This window comes from Bos javanicus, chromosome 17 (genome assembly GCF_032452875.1).
Source record: "Bos javanicus breed banteng chromosome 17, ARS-OSU_banteng_1.0, whole genome shotgun sequence".
NCBI lineage: Eukaryota > Metazoa > Chordata > Mammalia > Artiodactyla > Bovidae > Bos > Bos javanicus.
The window spans coordinates 45,533,669-45,556,225 of NC_083884.1; the positions used below are offsets into that span (position 1 = coordinate 45,533,669).

Genomic DNA, 22,557 nt, shown 5'->3' on the forward strand with positions numbered 1-22,557 from the left:
GAGGGACACGATTACAGATGGCTTGGCTCACAGCTTCCCGAGGAGCTGGAACCAGTCTGCACAAGTGGTGGGGGTGAGGGGAGGCACGGGTGTAGCCAGTGGTGAAGCAGAAGCCTGGCTCACTTGTCAGGAAACCTCAGGTTGGATGTGTCCAGTTTATTGAAAAACAGCCCCCAAAATTACCGGAGTCTTATTTCTGATAAATCAACAGCCCCTACTGACTGGGTCTAGCTTTTGCTCACAGAAGGTAAGGTTGACTGGAATCAATTTCCAGGAGATGGAACGGGGAATGCCATAGACCCTCTCCCTAACAAAACTACTGGCAAGATCACAAAAACATAGCTGCTTAGAGTCCAGAAATTGTCCTAAGGGCAGATAGCAAATGGAGAAACATTTCTCTAAGAAAATCCAGACAAGGGCCAGCTGTGTTTGAGCTCCTGTGCCACCCCACCCCCCACCCCTGCCCAGCATGGCGGAGGCTCCCCGCCTGGTGGGTTCGGCCAACAAGTCATCAGAAGGTGCTTGGTGTCACTGATGACCCAGGAGGTGCGTATCAGACACAGGCCACCCCTGCAGCAGTGAGCCGGGACAGTACCGGTGTGGCACTGACGTGGGGACAGCCCCACACGCTGGCACTGTTGGTGGGTGTGACCCGCCATCCGTGCAGCTGCTGTGTGACCCCAGTCCCACACCTGGGCACATGCCCCAGAGAATGAACGTGTGTTCACGCAGGACAGTGTTCCTCCTAACAGCCAGGGAGTAGAAACATCCCAGGTGTTCATCACCTGATGAATGGATGAGAACACAGGGTGTGTGCGCACCGGAATAAAAGGAATGAAGTGTGGACGTGGGCTGGGGAGGGGCAGGCAAGGGCAGTGGCTGGCTGGTGGTGGGTGCAGTGCCCCGTGGTGATAGGGTTATTGGAAATCCCGGCCTGCCCCTCAGCTTGCCCTTTTCTTTACATCCAGACACGCTTATATCAGAAGAAGGTGACTAAAGACAACAGCTGAGCCTGCAAGTTTTATAATAAATACTAGGACAAAAAATTGCGGTATCACGTTTACCGAGTATTGTGGGGTGGCCAGGCTAGCCCCAACCCCACTGTCCCAGCAGGGCCCAGGGTATGCAGTGGCCCCGAGCCTGTCCACGAGTTCTCAGAAGGGGTGCAACTGGCGGGGAGGGTACACGTGCAGGGATACAGGTGGAGGCTCTGGGCCAGGTCAGCAGAGAGGGCGGGAGGCCAGGAGGCTTCAACTGGGGGCCAAGGGTGCCATGTGCCGAGGACTCCATGTAACTGTGCTCCTGAGCAGTGGGAGTGGGAGGGGGTCTGAGTCCAGACCTGCTGGCATCCTCCCTTCCAAGGAAGTAGCCAAGTGACCACAAGGAAACTGGACATGGCTTGACTTAGACTTCCCTCTGAACCTAGAGATACAGAGTCGGCCTGCAGCAGCCCCTGCACCTACTGGGCCCCCAGGGCCCTACATGTCTGGGAGACGGGAGGGAACAGTGCTTTTCAGGTGGGCTGGAGGTACAGGTCACTTTTTGGTGCTGGGTTTCAACAGTGACCTGCTAGGCATTTTATCTGGAATAAAAAAAGACTTCAGGAAAGAGTGAAGTAGGAGGGATTAACAGTGCTGCTGCTGCTACTAAGTTGCTTCAGTCGTGTCCGACTCTGTGCGACCCCATAGATGGCAGCCCACCAGGCTCCGCCATCCCTGGGATTCTCCAGGCAAGAACACTGGAGTGGGTTGCCATTTCCTTCTCCAATGCGTGAAAGTGAAGTCGCTCAGTTGTGTCCGACTCTTAGCAACCTCATGGACTGCAGCCTACCAGGCTCCTCCATCCATGGGATTTTCCAGGCAAGAGTACTGGCGTGGGGTGTCATTGCCTTCTCTAATAGTGCAGTCAACCAATTAAACTCATCAAGAAAGATATGTCATTACCAGAAGCAGGGACTGGAAATGGTCAAAAGGTACAGACTTCCATTTATTAGGTAAATAAGTACCAGGAATGTAATGTACGACATGACAAGTATAATTAGCACGCTGTAGATTATACATGATACGTATGAAAGTTGTTGAGTAGATCATGGACTTCCCTGGTGGTCCAGTGGCTAAGACTCCACACTGTCATTGCAGGGGACCTGGATTCCATCCCTGGTCGGGGAACTAGATCCCACATGCCATAAGTAAGCAGTCCTGCATGTTCCAAGTAAATCCTTCACTGCATGCTGCAGTGAAGATCAAAGACCTTTAGGCTGTAACTAACACCTGGCATGGCCAAATAGATAAAGAGTAAATCCTGAATTTTCACCATAAGGAAAAATTTTTTCTATTTCATGTTCTGTCTACATGTGATGAACATTCACTAAACTTAGTGTGATAATCCTTCCATGGATGTGCCAGATCATTATGCTGTCCACAGTGCTGTAGGTCAACTACATCTCAATAAAACTGGGGAAAAAGGAAAGAATGGAAGAGGCTGGGAACGTGGCCAACCAGCAGTGGCCTTGGGCCCACCGAGCAGCAGGGTAGGCTGGCGGGCACTGAGCTCACGAAGGATCTAGGGGGACTCTTAAATAACCAGAACTGCATCCCCCAGGGTTTAGGAACTGATGTTTCAGGTGGCCCCCAGAACAGGGGGCCTAGTGGGGACCCCTGAGTCCAGCAGCTGCACTGGTCACAACATCCCTGGGCAGTCTGGTCTGCCCTCCTATGTGACCCCTGGGTCAGGCCAGAAGACAGCGTGGCCTCAGTGCAACTGCTCTGCTGCCCTCGCCCGCCTAGGGGTGCAGGGTAAGGATGGGGAGTGAGGCAGCTTTGCCGGGTTGGGGTAGGGAAGGCAACAGCAGGTCCTGTCATCCAGGAAAGACCCAGGTGCTGCCTCTGAGCTGGAGCTGGGGGAGGTACCATACCGTGGGGCAGCAAAGGCTCCCTCCTGCTAAAGAACAGCCTAGAATGTGCCCACAGGTGCTTCTGGGAGCTTTCTCTGGCAGATGTGTGAAGGGGGTGCCCTGGCCTGACAGTTTCCCCTCCCCCAGCACATAGCCACCTTCTGATACAAGAGACAGAAGATGATGGCGAGGCTACAGCCACAGCTCTGAACACCTGTGTGTGAACCTGCATCTCCACTCAGAGCATCATGACAGAGTCAGGCATGAAAGGCAAAGAAGGGGGCTGTCAGGTATCACCAAATACTCCATCTATGACCGGGCACTTGTCATAACCTTATAAAACTACATGTGACCACACGACTCTTAAATAACCAAGGGTCCAGCTCATGCTCCCCTCTGTGAATCCCTATTCCCATCCCATTCCCCCACAGATCTAACATTTTTTTTGGGGAATTATTTTATAGACCCCAGATCATGTGTCTCTGCAATAGAAATGTGCTCAAAAACCAACCACAAGACTCTTAAGTATTCAAAAATAATCTTCTGAGTTGATAAACTGGTACAATTATTATTGGTATGACAAGTATACTACGATTATAGTAAATAATTACTAAATATAAAAAGTGAAATCTAACAGATGGAGAGGGCTATCTCTTCTTCAATTAGTTCCTATATCCACAGGATTCAATGTCAACTCCATTGTTTTCAATTTACAGATCAAAACACCGAAAAAAATCCCATTCCCAAAAATAAACTGATGGGATGAGGAAGAGCTTTGTTGTTGAAATGTTCCTCAATCCTTTGCTTCCTTTCTGAGCTCTCGGGTCTGTGGCCAAAAACCACATCCAGACCAGTGCCTTCCTAGCTGGAAGGACGAGTCCTGCAGGTGGAGACAAAGCAGAAGCCACCACCTGGCTAAAGCAGCTGCAGCCCCGCCCCAGCCCACATGAGAGCATCTGTCCTCAGACCTGCGCCCACAGGGGGCAACTGCGGGCACAGCAGGCAGAGGGAAGGATGAGGGGTGTGAAGGCTGCAGAGGCCACTCCCCTGGAGCCATGAGGGAGGCACTCCTCGGAGCCTGTTTATCCCAACACCAGAAAGAACGTTCTGGTTTCCCGAGTTATCACTGAGAAGTTAGCCAGGTTTTCCCCACACCCCTCTCAGTCACTAATTTTCTAACAGACAGTTTACTCTCCCATGAAGTTTTCAAAAATCTGCAGTGAAATCTGCATCCAGTAAAAATCACCACCCCCACCCCCGGCCTTTCTTTCTGGGCAGCTTGTGGGATTTTAGTTCTCCAACCAGGCCTTGGACAGTGAAAGCTTGGAGCCCTAACCACTGGACCTCCAGTGAAAGTGTCAGTCATGTTCAACTCTGCAACCCCATGGACTGTAGCCTGTCAGACTCCTCTGCCCATGGAATTCTCCAGGCAAGAATCCTGGAGTGGGCTGCCATTTCCTTCTCCAGGGGATCTTCCCCAACTCAGGGATCGAACCTGAGTCTCCTGCGTTGCAAGCAGACTCTTAACCTACTGAGCCACCAGGGATCTGGTAGTGGACCGCCAGGGAAACCCCAAATTTTCTGGATGCATGGTATTGTGAGTGTTGAGAAAGGCTATGAACAGGACATTTGCATCACCCCCAAATCTCCAATGGCCCTTCTGAGGTCAATCCTTTCCCCTACAGCCATCTCACCCCTAAAATCCCCAAGCTGTAGTCTGACTCTACAGTTTTGCCATCTCCAGGATGTCATATAGGTGAAATCATACAGAATGCAGGGGCTTCCCTGGTGGTTCAACTGGTAAAGAACCTGCCTGCTAGGAGATGTAAGAGACGTGGGTTTGATCCCTGGGTTGGGAAGATCCCCTAGAGAAGGAAATGGCAGCCAATCCAGTATTCTTGCCTGGAAAATTCCATGGACAGAGAAGCCTGGCCGGCTACAGTCCATGGGGTCGCAAAAGAGTCAGACATGACTGAGCACGCATGCACAACTACAGAATGCAGCCTTCGGTGTTTGGCCTCTTCCTTTCTGCACAGTACACTTGAGATCTGCCTGCCGTCCCAGCACCAGCAGCCTGGTCCTGCTTCCCGAGTGCTGTGTCATCATCTAGAGGGGACGCAGTTTGCTTCTCCCTTTGCCAGGTGAATGACTGCGTTGCTTCCAGTTTGCGGAGATGATGAATAAAGCTGCTCTCAATGTTTGCATACAGGTGATTATGTAAATGCCTGTTTTCACCTCTCCTGTGTGAACAGCGAGAAGTAAGGTTGCTGGGTCAGAGTAAATGATGGTTTAAATAATACAAGCTGCTTCCAAAGAGGCTTTACACTTTCAAGTGCCCACCAAGAGCATGGGAACGGGCTGTCCTACATCCTCAGGAGCCAAGGTCTTCACTGTTGAGCCAGTCTAACGTGTGTGTCCTTGTATCTCACTGCTGTTTTTTAAATATATGAACTTTTAAAAATCAGTACATCTAATTATGAGATCTTATTCAAAGTAGTGGCCAATGTGAACAACATTTTAAGATATCTGCAACTGTAACACAACACAAAAGTAACTGATCAAAAGTAGTAGTGGGAAAGTTGCAGGCATTGCTTTTACTACCGTGATTATGCCGCCAGCGTTCAGATTCCCAAGTAAAGCTAAAATTCCAGCTATATCTGTGAAAATAAAGATGTAATATTTTCTTCCATCAAGTTCACAGATACTGCTGACTTCTACGAGGGTTTAGAAGTCCTGCTTTCAGAGTAAATTCTGGACACATTCAGGACACACGGCTGCGAAGACTTAGAGAAGAGGCAGGACCCTATTCAAGAATTCCCTCTGCAGTGCAGATGTTATGTTCTGTGATGTTTCTGTCCTTGCTGTGTTTGTGGTGGTTGCCGGAGGTTCCCACTTGGAGCCTGTATGTTCAGGACTTGCTTTGATGTATTTGAAAACAAGTTCACCTATTCAAGTTATGGTTTTCCTTGAACAGCAAACGGCTTCCAAGTCCTTATCAGACTGCCAGCTTAGTTAACATGTTAAGGGGAATAATTCATTTCACTGTCTTCCACCTCAGAGGTCAGCAGGGTATGACCTGCGGGGCGGCCAGGGATGGGGGCAATGTGGACACTGTGCTGATGGGGTAGTCCTGGGGGCAGATCTTCGTGGCCAGCCGCCCCTTCTTCTTCAATGCTCAGGCCTCCTGGTACGATGGTGAGAGGGTGGGGGCTGAGTGCGTGGAGTCTACTTCTATTCTGAGCCGTCTTCTAGGTCCTGTGGGTAACCGCAGTCTGAATCATAGGCGCTCTGGACCCCACAGGTCACAAACGGCACAATGACGCGAGTGGGGCCATCTAATTGGTTGAAATCTGGATCGTAAGAGTGGTCTAGCAGCGGCTTGGACAGGTCAGGCAGGAAGCCCTCAGGAGGGTCATAACCCTTACAGACAGCAAAGGCCTCGATGCTGGTGTTCCGGCTGCTCCTGGGCTTGGCACAGAGCACGCTGGAGAAGAAGACACGCAGCTGGCTGTAGACCAGTGTCACATCCCGGCCTCGGAAGATCTTGGCCACAAAGCAGCCCCCTGGCTTCAGGACGTGTGTAGCAATGTTCAGGGCAGCTAGGAGGAGCTGCGACTGCATATACTCATCGACATCGTGGAGGCCGGTCACATCAGGGGCCCCATCGCACACCACTAGGTCTGCGGGGCAGTCCTCAAAGTGCTGGACAATCTCCTTGGCAGTGGACAGCTGGGTGATGTCCCCCTGGATCTGCACCACACCTGGCAGTGGGGCCATAGCCTGCAGATCCACAGCCACCACGTGGCCAGAGCCCTGGCCCCCGATCTTCTGACTCAGCACCTGGGTCCAGCCGCCTGGGGCCGCGCACAGGTCAACAGCCCGCATCACGCCTTGGAAGAGGTGGAATTCCTCATCCAGCTGCAGCAGCTTGAAGGCGCTGTGGGCACGCCAGCCATTCTCCTTGGAGAGGCGGTGATAGACATCCTGCTTGTCCTCTGATGTCCGGCCCATCTCACAGTTTGTCCAGGCACCTGCCAACACTAAGCTCAAAATTTCAGTTTGGAGAAAAGGAGTGAAGCAGGTTGCCAGTCCAGGAGCAGTACAAGCCTCGGCGAGAGCGCAAACCAGTGAGATTTCAGGATTTCAGTTTGTGTTCTCAGTTGATCTGAGTATGTCGCAGATGCCTAAGGGCAAGCAGAGTGTGGCAAGCCTGTCATCAAGGAAAGCGGTCGTTTGTGCAAAGCGGAGACCAGACCTGAATGTACCACGAGTTCTAGTATCTCGTGCCTATGTGGCCAGTCTGGCGAACTCTCTCACTGCTGTTCTGCTGGGGGCACAGGTTCAATCCGTGGTCAGGTCAGGAAACTAGGACCCTGTATACCATGTGGCATGGCCAAAAACGAAAGAAAAGAAAAATGAATTATTTCTCATTAAGTTTTCACAGTTCTTCATTGGGAAATGATAAGAAATATATAATATACTGGTCTCTGTCCCCGGCTCCTGACACAGAGCTCCTAGAACCCATGGAATCTCCTGAGTGTCAGGGCTGCCAGGAGGGTCTTTTGATCTAACCAGGTGACTCTTGGTGGGCTCCTGGCCAGAGGATGATCACCAGAAAGACTATATACTATGGTCAGAAGCTTGGAACCTTCAGCCTTACTCCCCATCCTCTGCGGAGTAGAGAAGGGCTAGACATTGAGTTAATAATCAGGCCCAAGTAATGGGACCTCCACTGAATCCCAAAGGACAGGTCTAGGGAAGCTTCCTGCCTGGTGAACGCAGGAAGGTGTGGAGACTGGAGCCCAGCGAGGGCACAGGGGCTCCACACGCCTTCCCCACACTCTGCCCTGTGAATCTCTTCCATCTGGCAGTTCCTGAGTTATACCCTTTAATCATAAACCAGTAACCTAGGAAGTAAACTTTTCCTGAGTTCTGTTCTAGCAAATGATTCAACCTGAGGATAGTGGAATCCTCCTGATTTATAGCCGGTGGGTCAAATGGCCAGGTGACAACCTGGTCTAACTGGCACCTGAACTGGGGTTATCTGAGGGGCTCTGCGCTAGCCTTGGGCTCTCAGCATCCAACTGCGCTCTGCCAGGACAGCTGGCCAATGTCATGGGAACCTGAAGAACTGCTTGGTGTGGGAAACCCCACACATCTGGTGTCAGAAGTGTTGTGAGTGCAGAAAATAGGTGTTTTATTATTATTTATATATTCTATGTACTTCATGTATGGATGTGAGAGTTGGACTGTGAAGAAAGCTGAGCCCCAAAGAATTGATGCTTTTGAACTGTGGTGTTGGAGAAGACTCTTGAGAGTCCCTTGGACTGCAAGGAGATCCAACCAGTCCATTCTAAAGGAGATCAGTCCTGGGTGTTCACTGGAAGGACTGATGCTAAAGCTGAAACTCCAGTACTTTGGCCACCTCATGTGAAGAGTTGACTCAATGGAAAAGACTGATGCTGGGAGGGATTGGGGGCAGGAGAAGGGGACGACAGAGGATGAGATGGCTGGATGGCATCACTGACTGGATGGACGTGAGTTTGAGTGAACTCCAGGAGTTGGTGATGGACAGGGAGCCCTGGCCTGCTACAATTCATGGGGTCACAAAGACTCGGACACGACTGAGCGACTGAACTGAACTGATGTACTTCATAAGTTGTGTCTTTTGCAAATGTTTTCTCCTAGTAACTCTTTTCATTCTCTAAATGTTTTTCACATAGCAAACTTGTTTTTAAGTTCCACTTTTTTTCTTTTATAGATTGTGCTTTTGGTGTTGTATCCAGGAAATCTTTTTTAAAACTTTTATTTTTGGCTGCACCAGGTCTTCACTGCTGTACATGGGCTTTCTCTAGTTGGGGCAGGTAGTGGCTACTATTTGTTGGGGTGCCCAGGCTTCTCATTGCAGTGGCTTCTCCTGTTGCGGAGAACAGGCTCTGGGCACCCGGGTTCAGTAGTTGTGGCACACAGGCTTAACTGCTCCCAAGATCAAGGATCGAACCTGTGTCCCTTGCACTGGCAGGCAGATTCTTATCTACTGTACCACCAGGGAAGTCCCAAGAAATTTTATCCAAGGCTACAAAGATTTTTTTCCTGTATTTCAGAATTGTGAGTTTTACATTTCTGATCCATTTTGCATCCATTCCTATGTATGGTATGAGGTAGGGATTGAGATTATTGCCATAAAGTTTTAAGTTTCAGTTGTTTTAGTTTCTGGATCTGGTTCATGTTTTCATCTGCTTGGTCTCTGATGACCCTGTCTCTTCTCCATGCTTGTTATTTCCTCCTTTTGCTTCTTTCACCATATTAAATACATTTTGCTTATCGTATTCTAGATCCAGCAATTCTATCATCTAACGTATCTTCAGCTGTGAGTCTCACTCCTGAGGGCTCTGTGCTATGTATATTGTGGTTTTCTATTATGAATGTACATTCTGGGGGGTCCGCTGGCCTGAGGCTTGGAGGTGAGGGTTCCTCCAGTGAGGCTAACATTTTCTGAGGTCAGTCCTCTGGGCTTAGACATGGTGCTAATGGCTTCCCTCACTGATTATTCACAAGCCCACCAGCAGACCAAGCCCACCATCATCCCATGTGACACAGAGGGAACTGAGGCTGAGAGGGGAGCCTCTCGCATAGGACAAAATGCAGTTGGTATCTTCAGCCCCTCCACTCCTTCACAACTTGGGACTAAAGCCCAGGACACAGGCGATTTCCTATTTCCAAATGTGCTTGAATAAAGTACATGTATTGCAGACAAATATATTTTATAAGATGTTCAGATCTCGTTTCTTCCATCACAGTACATCATATAAATTCAGGGGAAACATTTGTAAGTTTTTCAGATCACATTATCTGATACAGAATTTCTTTTAAAGATTTTTATGTGAACCATTAAAAAACTCTTTATTAAAGTCACAAAGTTGCTTCTGTTTTGTTTTGGCTTTTTGGATGCATGGCATGTGGGACCTCAGCTCCCTGGCCAGGGATCAAACCCACACCCCCTGCATTAGGAGAAGTCTTTTTTGTTTTTTAAATTTTTTTTTTTGTTTATTCATTTATTTGGCTGTACCAGGTTGTAGTTACAACATGCAAACTCTTGCTTGTGGCATGTGGGATCTAGTTCCCCAACCAGACATTGAACCTGGCTGCCCTCCATTGGGAGTGCAGAGTCTTAACCACTGGACCACCAGGGAATTCCCTAGAAGGTGAAGTCTTAACCACTGAACCTCCAGGGAAATCCCTGATATAGAATTTCTATGCAGAAAAATTTGAAGGAAAAAAAATTTTTTTAGTTTATTTTTCTGCATCTGGTCTTACTTTACTTGCAGCATTAAGTGATCTTCATTGCTGTCTGTGGGATCTTTAGTTTCGGCAAGTGAGAGCATGGAGTCTTAACTACTGGACCACTAGGAAGTCCCAAAAACTTTTTCCCGTGTTTTTTTTTTTTTTTTTTTTTAATTTTATCAGTGTACAGTTGAAATGAAAAGTTGCTTAATTATATACAAAAAGAAACAGAGATGTCATAAAGGAAAAAACAATTATGTAAAAACGTTCTGTGGGTGTGTGTTGTGGTTAGTCGCTCAGTAGTGTCCAACTCTTTGCGACCCCACGGACTGTAGCACACCAGGCTTCTCTGTCCATGGAATTCTCCAGGCAAGAATACCAGAGTGGACTGCCATTCCCTTCACCAGAGGAACTTCCTGACACAGGGATGGAACCCTGGTCTAGTGCATCGCAGGCAGATTCTTTACCATTTGAGCTATAGGCAAGTCCTATGTTTTAACAAAGTAAAAATGTTCTGAACAAAGTTAAAAAGACAAAAATAATCAAGGGGGAAATAATATGCAGTATTTTATTTATAGCTGCAAAGGGAAAATATCCTTAATATAAAAACAGCCCCTACAAATTAGTAAGAAAACAACTTACTGGGGAAATGGGGAAGAGTATGAAGGGCATCTACAGAAGAGATGACAGCGGGCAACAGCAGCTGAGAAAAAGTAACAGAGCTCAACAGCAGAATGCCCTTTCACTTACTCAACTGGCAAACCTTCACGATGTAAAGTAAAGGGTCCTCCCCTACACGGCATACAGGAATATAAGTTGCTATATTTGGGGAGAAATATTCTGTCAATACCTGTTAAGATTTTTACAATTTATTCATTTTTAAAACCAATCATTTATTAAACTTTTTATTTTATACTGGAGTATGGTTGATCACAATAAACTGTGGAAAGTTCTGAAAGAGATGGGAATACCAGACCACTTGGCCTGCCTCTTGAGAAACCTATATGCAGGTCAGGAAGCAACAGTTAGAACTGGTCATGGAACAACAGACTGGTTCCAAATAGGAAAAGGAGTACGTCAAGGCTGTATATTGTCACCCTGCTTATTTAACTTATATGCAGAGTACATCATGAGAAACGCTGGGCTGGAAGAAGCACAAGCTGGAATCAAGATTGCCTGGAGAAATATCAATAACTTCAGGTGTGCAGATGACACCACCCTTATGGCAGAAAGTGAAGAGGAACTAAAAAGCCTCTTGATGAAAGTGAAAGAGGAGAGTGAAAAAGTTGGCTTAAAGCTCAACATTCAGAAAATGAAGATCATGGCATCTGGTCCAATCACTTCATGGAAAATAGATGGGGAAACAGTGGAAGCAGTGTCAGACTTTATTTTTGGGGGCTCCAAAATCACTGCAGATGGTGACCGCAGCCATGAAATTAAAAGACGCTTACTCCTTGGAAGAAAAGTTATCACCAACCTAGACAGCATATTCAAAAGCAGAGACATTACTTTGCCAACAAAGGTCCGTCTAGTCAAGGCTATGGTTTTTCCAATGGTCATGTATGGATGTGAGAGTTGGACTGTGAAGAAAGCTGAGCCCCGAAGAATTGATGCTTTTGAACTGTGGTGTTGGAGAAGACTCTTGAGAGTCCCTTGGACTGCAAGGAGATCCAATAAATCCATTCTAAAGGAGATCAGTCCTGGGTGTTCAGTGGAAGGACTGATGCTGAAGCTGAAACTCCAATACTTTGGCCATCTCATGCGAAGAGTTGACTCTCATTGGAAAAGACTCTGATGCTGGGAGGGACTGGGGGCAGGAGGAGAAGAGGACAACAGAAGATGAGACGGCTGGATGGGATCACCAACTCTAAGGACATGAGTTTGAGTGAACTCCAGGAGTTGGTGATGGACAGGGAGGCCTGGCGTGCTGTGATTCATGGGGTCGCAAAGTCGGATGGACACAACTGAGCGACTGAACTGAACTGATGGTTGATTAACAATGCTGTGATAGTTTCAGGTGGACAGCAAAGGGACTTAGTCATACATATACATGTATCCATTCTCCCCCTAACTCCCCTCCTACCCAGGCTGCCACATAACACTGAACAGAGTTCTGTGCTATACAGTAGGATCCCTATTAAGATTTTAAATATGTGTATCTTTGACCCATTATCCTAATTTAGTTCCTACTAATGGGAATCTATAGAAACAAAGCAGAATGACCTACGTTTTAAAATACTTACCTCAGCTTTCAATGACTGGAATCAAAGATCTCTCTTGGTAAACATCACATTGCACTTGAAAATACGTGGGTTATTTTCAAATATCTTTTGATATTAATTTCTAACATAATTCCACAGTGATAAGAAAACAGACTCTGTATGATTTAATACCTTTATACCATGAAATTTTTGCACCTTGTTTTATGTTTCTGGATACGTTCCAGTGTCTCCTGGTTTATACTCTATGGGAACTTGAATAAAATTTTTATTCTGCTGTTGGGTGAAAACTGTATAAATCTTAATTATGTTGAATTGGTTCATAGCATTTTCAGGTCTACTATATCCCACATTTCTGTCTATTCATTCTATTATTTTTGAGAGCTTGATAATGAAACCAAATCCAACTAAAAATCTTAATTTATCTACTTAAAAATAATTGTGATAGTGGATCTATATGTAACTTTGTTCTGTATTTTCCAAGTCTCCTGTCAATGTGTTATCATACTTTCATAATTTAAAAAATTAAAAAAAAATTTTTTAAAATACTCACCTCAGTATGACTCTGTAGTGGTAAAAGCCGGACTCTAAGTGAAAAACCCATCAATGGGGAATAATGAAATAAATATAGTATATGCTCACTGTGGATTATTATCAGACATAAAAAGAATTAAGTTGTTTATCTCTTGACTTGAATAGCTGTTGGAGATCTATTATGTGAGGAAAAAAAGTGGGGTGGGGTGGGGTAAATAGGTCTAAGGACAGAGAACAGAACGGAATTCTTATTTTTCTATGTTGTTTGAATTTTATGAGACTATTTAAAAACTAACTGGTTAAGACTCCATACTTCCAATGCAGGAAGGGCAGGTTCAATCCCCGGTCAGGGAAGTATGATTCCATATGCTGTGGTGTGGTCAAAAATAAATCAATCAAAATACAAAAATAAGCCAGGTGACTTTCCTGGTGGTCCAATGGTTAAGAATCCACGTTCCAATGTAGGGGGCATGGGCTGGATTCCTGATCAGGGAACTAAGATTCCACATGCTGTGGGACAACCAAGCCTGCAATACCACAACCAAGACCTGATGCATCCAAATACAGAAGTAAATAAATAAGTACTTTAAAAAAGTAAGTCAGACACAAATATGTAATCTCTGTGGCAGTTGGAATGAAACAAACACAGGAGAATAGCAAAGCTGGGTTTTCCTTCTTCTTAGAGTACCTCAGCACAACTCTGCATCGAGCACAATCTTTCACCACTCTCCTCCACATGGTCGGTGTCACCAAAACTTTGAGGGGCCAAGACTCATTTTAGACCATTTTGTTCTCCTAGTCCAAACGTGTCGTGCCCCATAGTTCTCAGGGTCATGTCTGAAAACCATATTCTTATACCACCCGACAACTGATGATCCTCCCAAAACTTCCCCAAGGACCCCTACATTGCATTATCAACTTTCAAATATTAAAACTTCACTGCTTTGGGGCATCCATAAAGGAAACTTATGATGATAACTGATATTTAATTATTAATATTATGAACCATTAGTGGTGTATCAACAGGCCCAGAAGTACAGAGAGTCACACCCAGAAGTACTCTGTATCACGCTGTTCTCATTAAACCTATTTTTCTTCGCAATCTCATCTGCTACATATTGTTAAAGGAGAAAGTTCTATTTATCTATTACCTCGACGTCAACATTAAGTAGACACTTTTATAAATAAACTAACATGTCCATTTGCTTGGCTAAAGGTTAGAGAAATGTGTGTGCAAAACCTGCGTCATTTTGTAGGCGTTGGCCATCTCTACACAATACACAAAGCCCCTAGGAAGATTTTAAGATTCAATATCGCATCTGGAAAATAAACCTGGTTTTGAGAGACCCTCCACGCCCTCAGTTCTGCAGACGCTGAGAGAGCACGCGTCATTCTCAGACCCCAGCCCCGTGAGTGAGGCTGGAGAACCGTTAACCCAATCTGGCAGCCTGGGAGCCTAGAGATTTTTCGCACGTGAACTGAGAGCTACTCGAAGCTAAACCAGGTTTCCGTGAGGAAGGAATCCTTGTCAGCTTCGGGGACAGACTTCCGTCCCTGAAACTGCGCAAAGGTGTTCGCAGTTCTCGCTGGGTCCTGGGGAAGGCCTCCGGGGAGAGGGGGTGGGGAAGCGCCTCTTCCGACTGACGCCCCCGGCGGGGTCGCCAGACGACGCGCCGACATGGAGCACCCGCAGGCGTCAGCACCGAGGACAGCGCCCTCCAGGGGCCGGCTGGGGTCTCCCGGGAAGAGAGACACCAGGGCAAAGGTCACGGGTGGGGGGCAGCGCGGAGAACTGAGGGTGAGGTGGGCCGGGGGAACCGCGGGGCCACTGGCGGGCGCGGGGGCTGAAAGCTGCGCCGCCATGAGCACGTCCCCCCCGCCCGGGTGCGGACAAGCTTCTGCACTCACCGTGGCTGCCCGGCGACACGGCGGCGACCGCCAGCGGGGCGAGAGCTGCGTCAGCCGGGTGACCAGGCCCTTTCCACTTACCAGCCGGCCGGCCTAGCCCAGTGCGCAGGCTCAGCGGTGTAGGAACCGGAAGGAGAGGCGGGATGCGGGCGGGACCTGCGCGCGGGTGCTCGGTCAGCGCCTGCGCATTCCCCCGGCCTTGTTCACCCGCGGTCACCTGGGCCCAAGCCCTCGTTCAATCATTCTGTTTTGCGTCCAACTCGTCCGTCCGCTCCTCCCCCGTCCCGTCCACCCCCTCATCACATACTTAATTACCTGTTAACGGTGACGAAGCACATCTCGTCCTTGCCCTGATAGAACCTGCAGTCCAGGGAGGAGGGGACACACATCAACAAGTAAATAACCAATTAGAAAATAAGGCTAGGCCAGACAGGCCGAGCAGCTTGAGAAAGGGAGGTGGTGGTTGAGTGCCTATTTTCAGTTGGGGGAAGGGAGTCAGAAGACGCCTAATAGGCTAAGCTGGGATATAAAGGTCCACAGGGATAATTTGTTTTCTCCTGTGACCAGGAAGATGGTCCAGTGTGTCTATCCCTGGTTTCACTCTTGCTGCCACTAAACACCATCTGCACTGCAGACAAGGTGAGCTTTCAGAATTGAAAATCAAGTCGTCTTCCAGGTTTCAACCTTCCCCATTTGCTTGGAATGAAATTCAGATTGCTTGTCATGACCTTGTCCCTGTTTCTGCATGGTACTTACACTGTTTTGAATTCTTCTATTATCTGTATGGAGTATGAGAATGTAACCTCCTTTTCTACTCTGCTCATAGATTTAGCTCCAGGGCCTTGAAAACAAATTGCCACATGGTGTGAAAAGAAGAGAAGCGAAAAGCAAAGGAGAAAAGGAAAGATATAAACATCTGAAGGCAGAGTTCCAAAGAATAGCAAAAAGAGATAAGAAAGCCTTCTTCAGCGATCAATGCAAAGAAATAGAGGAAAACAACAGAATGGCAAAGACTAGGGATCTCTTCAAGAAAATCAGAGATACCAAAGGAACATTTCATGCAAAGATGAGCTCGATAAAGGACAGAAATGGTATAGACCTAACAGAAGCAGAGGATATTAAGAAGAGATGGCAAGAATACACAGAAGAACTGTACAAAAAAGATCTTCACGACCCAGATAATCATGATGGTGTGATCACTGACCTAGAGCCAGACATCCTGGAATGTGAAGTCAAGTGGGCCTTAGAAAGCATCGCTATGAACAAAGCTAGTGGAGGTGATGGAACTCTGGGAGTTGGTGATGGACAGGGAGGCCTGGCGTGCTGCGATTCATGGGGTCGCAAAGAGTTGGACACGACTGAGCGACTGATCTGATCTGACCTGATCTGATGCTCAATAAAGGGATTCCCTGGTGGTTCAGACAGTAAAGCCTCTCTATCCTGCAATGCAGGAGACCTGGGTTCTATCCCTGGGTTGGGAAGATCCCCTGGAGAAAGAAATGGCAAACCACTCCAGTACTCTTGCCTAGAAAATTCCATGGATGGAAGAGCCTGGTGGGCTACAGTCCATGGGGTCACGAAGATACGACTGAGCGACTTCACTTCACATGATCAATAAACATTAGCTGAATAAACCAGTAATTTTCCATCTCTCTCATTAGCTTTGATTTTCTTAAAGAAATGAACCAATGTTGCTTTTTCAAAAAAAATTTCCATCACTAGTGATAAAGCTGGCATGTAATATGCTTCAATAAATATTTGCTGAAGAGGATAAAATAGGACCACAGCACAGCTGGGTAAACACTGCTACCTTGTACAAGGTAGTACTGGAGAACAAGAATATTATGAATAATAAAATGCATCCGGTCTTTCCTCCCTGTGTGGCTTTGGAACAGAGTGGCCAAGAATGCATGGTCTCTGAGGAGAGAACTGGTGATTTCACTGAAAGACTCCATTCCTTCTAGTTCCTTCTACCCTGTGGGGGAGAGGCAAGGACAAGAAAACTTCAGCTTCCAACACTACTTGGTTTCTCTGTATTTTGTTTTCACATGAATGAAATAAATACAATATCTTACTTTAACTTGAACAGTAGTTTTCTATGAAAGACAAAACAAACAAGCATATAAAAAGGTCAATTTATTATACCTTTTGTTTGGTGGGATATCAGTGCCCTTTAAAACCCTACTATTCAAGTACAAATGATTATGTTTACAAAGTATTTACAATTTCAGTCTTCTTTCTTTATATTTTAAAACACAACAGCTATCTGGACACAACAGTTAACAAAAAATCCTGAAGGTGGCAAAGGAAAGCCTCTGCCTGAGGAGGCTCACTTCAGTCTCCTGCTTCCCTCAACCCTCTGACCACCACCCGGCCCCCACTAGAACAAATGTCTCTGAATCAACGAAAAACTGGGTGACTGATTTCCACGGTGGCCAATTCCAGTTTGACAGTGTTTGGCTGCTGTCTTTGTTTTATGTTCTGAAGATTTCTTTCAATCATTACCACTGCACTGGGGTGGGGGTTGGGGTGGGGGGGGACCCTATTCTGCAAGGTAATATGGGATTCTGCCAACAGTATCAATCTGAGGAAACCTGGAAAACACCACCCGAAACTCACACTTAAATATGTAAAGTTTAACCTTTAAAACAGAAGGTCAAGAAAACAATACACTGGAACTTTTACCTACAAATGACACTATGGAAGACTATGAGGTCAGTGGCGACATCTAGATGTTACTAAATTGAGTGATACCAATAAAACTATTTTCTCTCCCATATCTTGCGACAGGAAATTGCAAAGGAAACAACTTCTTTCACTCACATGGTAAGACAGGGCAGGAGTTCCACACTGCAAATATTCAGACTCCAGTTCTGTTCTCTTAGAAGGCTTTTGAGAGACTTTTCTAAATTTTTCTTCTAGTGTTCTAGATTAATAGAGGACTTCTATTCAGGCAGCTATTTCTAGGATATTCTAAACACTCAACATTTCACCACCATCTACAAAGAGACCGTCAACACTCCATGAAAGATAAGAACAAAACCATCGGCTGCACAAATTAAAATAAGCTGAAAAGGAGAATTCCTTTTTAGTTTTGCACATTTGAGGATTTAAAAAAATGTAGAAACTCTCCTCAGCACTCAGCTATGAAGTATTTCCTGCACGCAGTACTCTCTCATCACAGCAGGTACCAAAGCACAATGAACAAGTCAGAAGGCAAATTACAGTGTTCTGTTTTGGTATGTTCAATTTACTGAAATGTTAAATCCCTCCCACTTTCAACACCTCATTTTAACTTTTTTCCAAATTTTGTGCCAAGAAGGCAAAAATGAGCTGCTTAGTTGGCTTCACTAAGGTATCAACTGCCATATTGCTGTCCACATAAATTGATGGGAAATAAGAAAAATTCAGGACAGAACACTTTCCTTTTTGTCATAAAAAGTGATATAAAGGGGGAGGAAACTGATTAAAATGAAAAATCTCTTGGTATGCTAAAACTTTTCCTTAGTACACAGAGACCTCACACAACCTGATCTCCAGGACCAAAACTGTAAAATATGCACGGAGACAGAGCAGAGAGGGTGTCATCAGACGAGTGCCTTTTCCTTGGGTGGACACTTCCAGGTAAGCAGACATCATCACCCAATCAAGTCCACTGCAGTTGCCATAGTGGGGAAAAAAAAAAAAACAACACCTAAAAGCAGCAAACACAGGGCCGCCTCTCTGCCCCTCAACCACGGGGCTGCCACGCCAAAGAGCTTGGACAGCTCCCCGCTTTAGGCAGAAACCCAAGCAGCCGATCTACTCACAGATGAGACATGACAAGTCTAGTATGAAGATGCCACCACATCCATTTCTGTAGATTATACTTGTAGGTGCATAAACACACCACCTGTATAGAGACTTCTCACCTCCGCAGGTCACGCCTGGGCTGGGCCTGAGAGCAAAGGGGCGATGCAGGCTGCCTGCCCTCAGTGGGCATCTGGCCCCACCCTGCACTCAGCGGTGCACTCTGCAGTGTGACGACCCTTGCACAGCACTCTGGGCCCTGAACCACTCCCAGATGGGAGCCTCACAAAGTCTTCGGGAGCTGCCTCAATACTCTAAGTCCAATTACAAGTTTATCCAAAACCTGGGAAAATACTGTGGATGTACTGGGATGGGAGCAGTCCCAAAGGTTCTGTTTACATGGAAACTGGTCACTCTAGGGGAAGCCACACCAGTGCTCTTTGGAATGAAAATTCAACCTCAGGTCACTTCCGTTCAACGCCAGCTGGGGACATGTTATAAATGTGCTTCGATGTGTATCAGCCTTAAGCCTCTCCTTTAAGGGTCCAAACAAGTCACATTTTAGGAGGGAGGGGAAAAATCACACTGGTTTTCTCTGAGATGACCTACCTTAGATGTTAGACAGTTTTTCTCCTCCCATACTGTGTTTTCAAATAGGAATAAAGAACCAAACAGAGGCAGATGCTGTCAGACCACGTTTTAGCTTCTATGGTCTACTTTATGACTCACTGCACCTTCCAAATGGCTGCTTGCAACATGCAAAACACTGTACACTAACAGAGAAATTCTAGCTGGCTTTCAAGACCCAGCACTATTGCTCTGGAGGAGAAACTAAAGGTCAAACACCTAGGAAAAACTGCCACTGTCACTTTTTCGATCAGTTACGTAACACAGAAAGGGTGTTCGCTGAGAATTGCTGCTCCAGGTGCTGAACATCCCACAGGACCCAGTCCCAGGGTTCAGTAAATAAAGTCTATCCCGTCTTGGTAGGACGGTGGAACGCACAGGTAGCCCGCCTGGGGCTGCCCCTCTGTCCCAACTAGGGGCACGGAGGTTTGGTGGGCGTCTTTAACCTGACGGCAGGGACCCTCATCTGGAGCTTGGGCTGCTGGTTCGGGCTGTCGGAGGCGGCTGGCACCTGGGCAGGGGTGGGGACACCAGGGGTCTGCAGCTGGGCGGCCGCTGTGGTCACCACTTGCTGCTGCATGAGCTTCTGCTGCACCACCTGTGCTGTCGCCGTCACCGCAGGGATCATCTGGACCTGCTGCCCAGCAGCTGTCGCCTGGGTGAGAGTCACAGTCTGAGGGGAAGCCTGAGCCAAAAGAGAAACACACAGTGTCGAAAATGCATGTCAGATGACACACAAAATTAAACACTCTTGGGTGTGGGAAGGAGGGGTGTTTAGAAACTTAGCTAGCACGAATGCACCTGTGAAGTGTAAAAACTACCCAACATATCAAAATAGGACCTCCAGTGTCTAACCAAACAAAAGTCAGAACACTGAACTATTGGTGCTTTTAGTCTAAAAGTGGATGATGCCTCTGGGGAAACGCACACGTCAACGACTGGGGACTGACAGCGCTGGTGTTCAGCTTCTAATACCATTTGGTTTCTTGAAATCTACGTGCCAGCGTGATTTTGAACAAAATAAAATTATTTTAAAGCACTGCTTTTATACTACCACATTTCTCAGCAGTAAATAAAATGGTAAGAACCCGAAAGCTAGGCTCTGTTAGGAAGGTGTGTTAGGTTGGTGCAAAAGTAATTGCAGTTTTGGACTATGAATTTTATAGGCTCAAACACATTTTTATTAGTCAAAATAGGAACCATTAAAATCAACACATTTTTGCCAATGGGAAGTAAGTTTGCTTATTCTTCTACCATAAAAATCTGTGCTTCTGGATTCAATGAATTCTTGAAAAGCATTTTCTGCATCCTGCTTGTGGTGAATGTGTTTTCCCTGCAAAAAGCTATCAAGAGATGAGATGAGTATGGTGGATGAGGCAAGAGTTCACAGCCCAATTTGTTCAACTTTTGAAGCATTGGTTGTGCGATGTGCAGTCGGGCGTTGTGAAGAATTGGGCCCTTTTTATTGACCAATGCCAGCTGCAGGTATTGCAGTTTTCAGTGCATCTCATCAATTTGCTGAGCCTACTTCTCAGATGTAATGATTTTGCCAGGATTCAGAAAGAATTCAGAAAATCAGACCACCAGCACACCACCAAACAGTGACCATGAACATTGTGGGTCCGAGTTTGGCTTTGGCAAGTGCTTTGAAGCTTCTTCTTGGTCCAGCCACTGAGCTAGTTGTCGCTGGTTGTCGTATGAATAATCCACCTTTCGTGGCACGTCACAACCTGATCGAGAAATGGTTCGTTGCTGTGTACAGTAAGAGAAGACGGCACTTCAAAACAACGATTTTTTTTCATTTGCAGTCAGCTCATGAGGCATCATGTATTCAGCTTTTTCACCTTTCCAATTTGTTTCAAATGCCCAGGGATTGTAGAATGGTTGATGTTGAGTTCTTCAGCATTTTCTCAGGTAGTTGTAAGAGGATCAGCTTCTATGATAGCTCTCAATTGGTCATTGTCAACTACCGATGGCTGGAAACTACACTCCTCATCTTCAAGGCTCTCGCCTCCTTTGGAAAACTTCTTGAACCACCAGTGCACTGTATGTTTGTTAGCAGTTTCTAGGCCAAATGCGGAGAAGGCGATGGCACCCCACTCCAGTACTCTTGCCTGGAAAACCCCATGGACGGAGGAGCCTGGTGGGCTGCAGTCCATGGGGTCGCTAAGAGTCCGGCACGACTGAGTGACTTCACTTTCACTTTTCACTTTCATGCGTTGGTGAAGGGAATGGCAACCCACTCCAGTGTTCTTGCCTGGAGAATCCCAGGGATGGAGGAGCCTGGTGGGCTGCCGTCTCTGGGGTCGCACAGAGTCGGACACGACTGAAGTGACTTAGCAGCAGCAGCAGGCCAAATGTGTCACTGATATTGTGAGTTTTCTTCCCTACTTTACGACCCATTTTGAATTTGAATTTAAAAAAATCACTCAGATTTGCTTTTTGTCTAACATTTCCATAGTCTAAAATAAATCTAAAATAAACAGGAAGTAGTAAGTCATTAGCAAAAAACATTAAGCGAGAACTGCACATTAAAATGATGTATAACAACCATTTATTAAGAATGTATTCCAATATCAAACAGCAAATTTCAATAATGCAAAAACTGCAATTACATTTGCATCAACCTGATAAGTCCTGGTTGCTGCCTGTATTATTCTACTTCTGAACTCAAGGTCAATACGAGCAGATTCTCTTTTCTTTGTTTCCCTAAAACTCATGTGTGGTGGCTTCAGCTGTCAGGATACACCTAAGATTACTGGCTGAAGGAAGAAGCCCAGAAATGAGCCCCTTCTCTGTACACATGACACTGAGTCTGAACACATCTGTTCAGGCTTTTTCCTGCCAGATTAACGATATCAAGTGTTTTCCCCAAAGTTAACTGCTTTTGCTATACTATGAAAATGACAAGCAGTTCTCTAGGAATTAAAATTCTGTTTCTTCAGAGAGAAACCGAGATCTCTCTCTGTGAGTACCTCCTAGGTGGCTCTGGTCTCCGGATCCTACCTGTTGGGAAGCAGAGGCGACCTGCTGGATGCTGGCCACGGGTGTCTGCTGTTGGACAACTTGAGGGATTTTTGCAACCTTGGACAAAAGGAAAAAAGCCAAACACAGAGGCCGAATCAGTGTGTGCACGAAAAGAGATTTCTCACCCTTTCTCTCCTTCTCAGCTCTTAATGCAAAACAAAAACAAAAACAAAACAGTGGTCAGATGCCACAAAATAGCAACTCTCAAAGTGTGCTCACCTGGAGCCCAGAAAGTTGGTTATTGCACTTTTGTACTGAATAACAATTGTCTTCCTA

At 46.4% G+C, this 22,557-nt stretch overlaps 1 protein-coding gene, 1 long non-coding RNA gene and 1 pseudogene across 16 annotated transcripts in view; 1 reads left to right on the top strand and 2 right to left on the bottom strand.

Annotated features, from left to right (window-relative positions):
- Positions 1-1,968: 1,968 nt before the first annotated feature.
- Positions 1,969-14,918, bottom strand: LOC133228718 (tRNA (cytidine(32)/guanosine(34)-2'-O)-methyltransferase-like; annotated as a pseudogene).
- A 99-nt stretch (positions 14,919-15,017) lies between these two features.
- LOC133228719 (uncharacterized) lies at positions 15,018-18,538 on the top strand. The gene is made up of 2 exons (XR_009730343.1): positions 15,018-15,233; positions 15,665-18,538. It is a non-coding gene; the product is annotated as an uncharacterized LOC133228719 (long non-coding RNA).
- Positions 16,960-22,557, bottom strand: part of EP400 (E1A binding protein p400) — a 106,226-nt gene continuing 100,628 nt past the window's right edge. For all 15 annotated transcript variants that reach the window (XM_061384467.1, XM_061384465.1, XM_061384464.1 and 12 more), the window contains 2 exons: positions 22,261-22,338; positions 16,960-19,939 (listed from right to left, as the gene is read on the bottom strand). In XM_061384467.1, the coding sequence (XP_061240451.1) occupies positions 19,667-19,939; positions 22,261-22,338 (351 nt within the window). In that variant the 3' untranslated portion in view covers positions 16,960-19,666. The remainder of the gene's footprint in view (positions 19,940-22,260; positions 22,339-22,557) is intronic.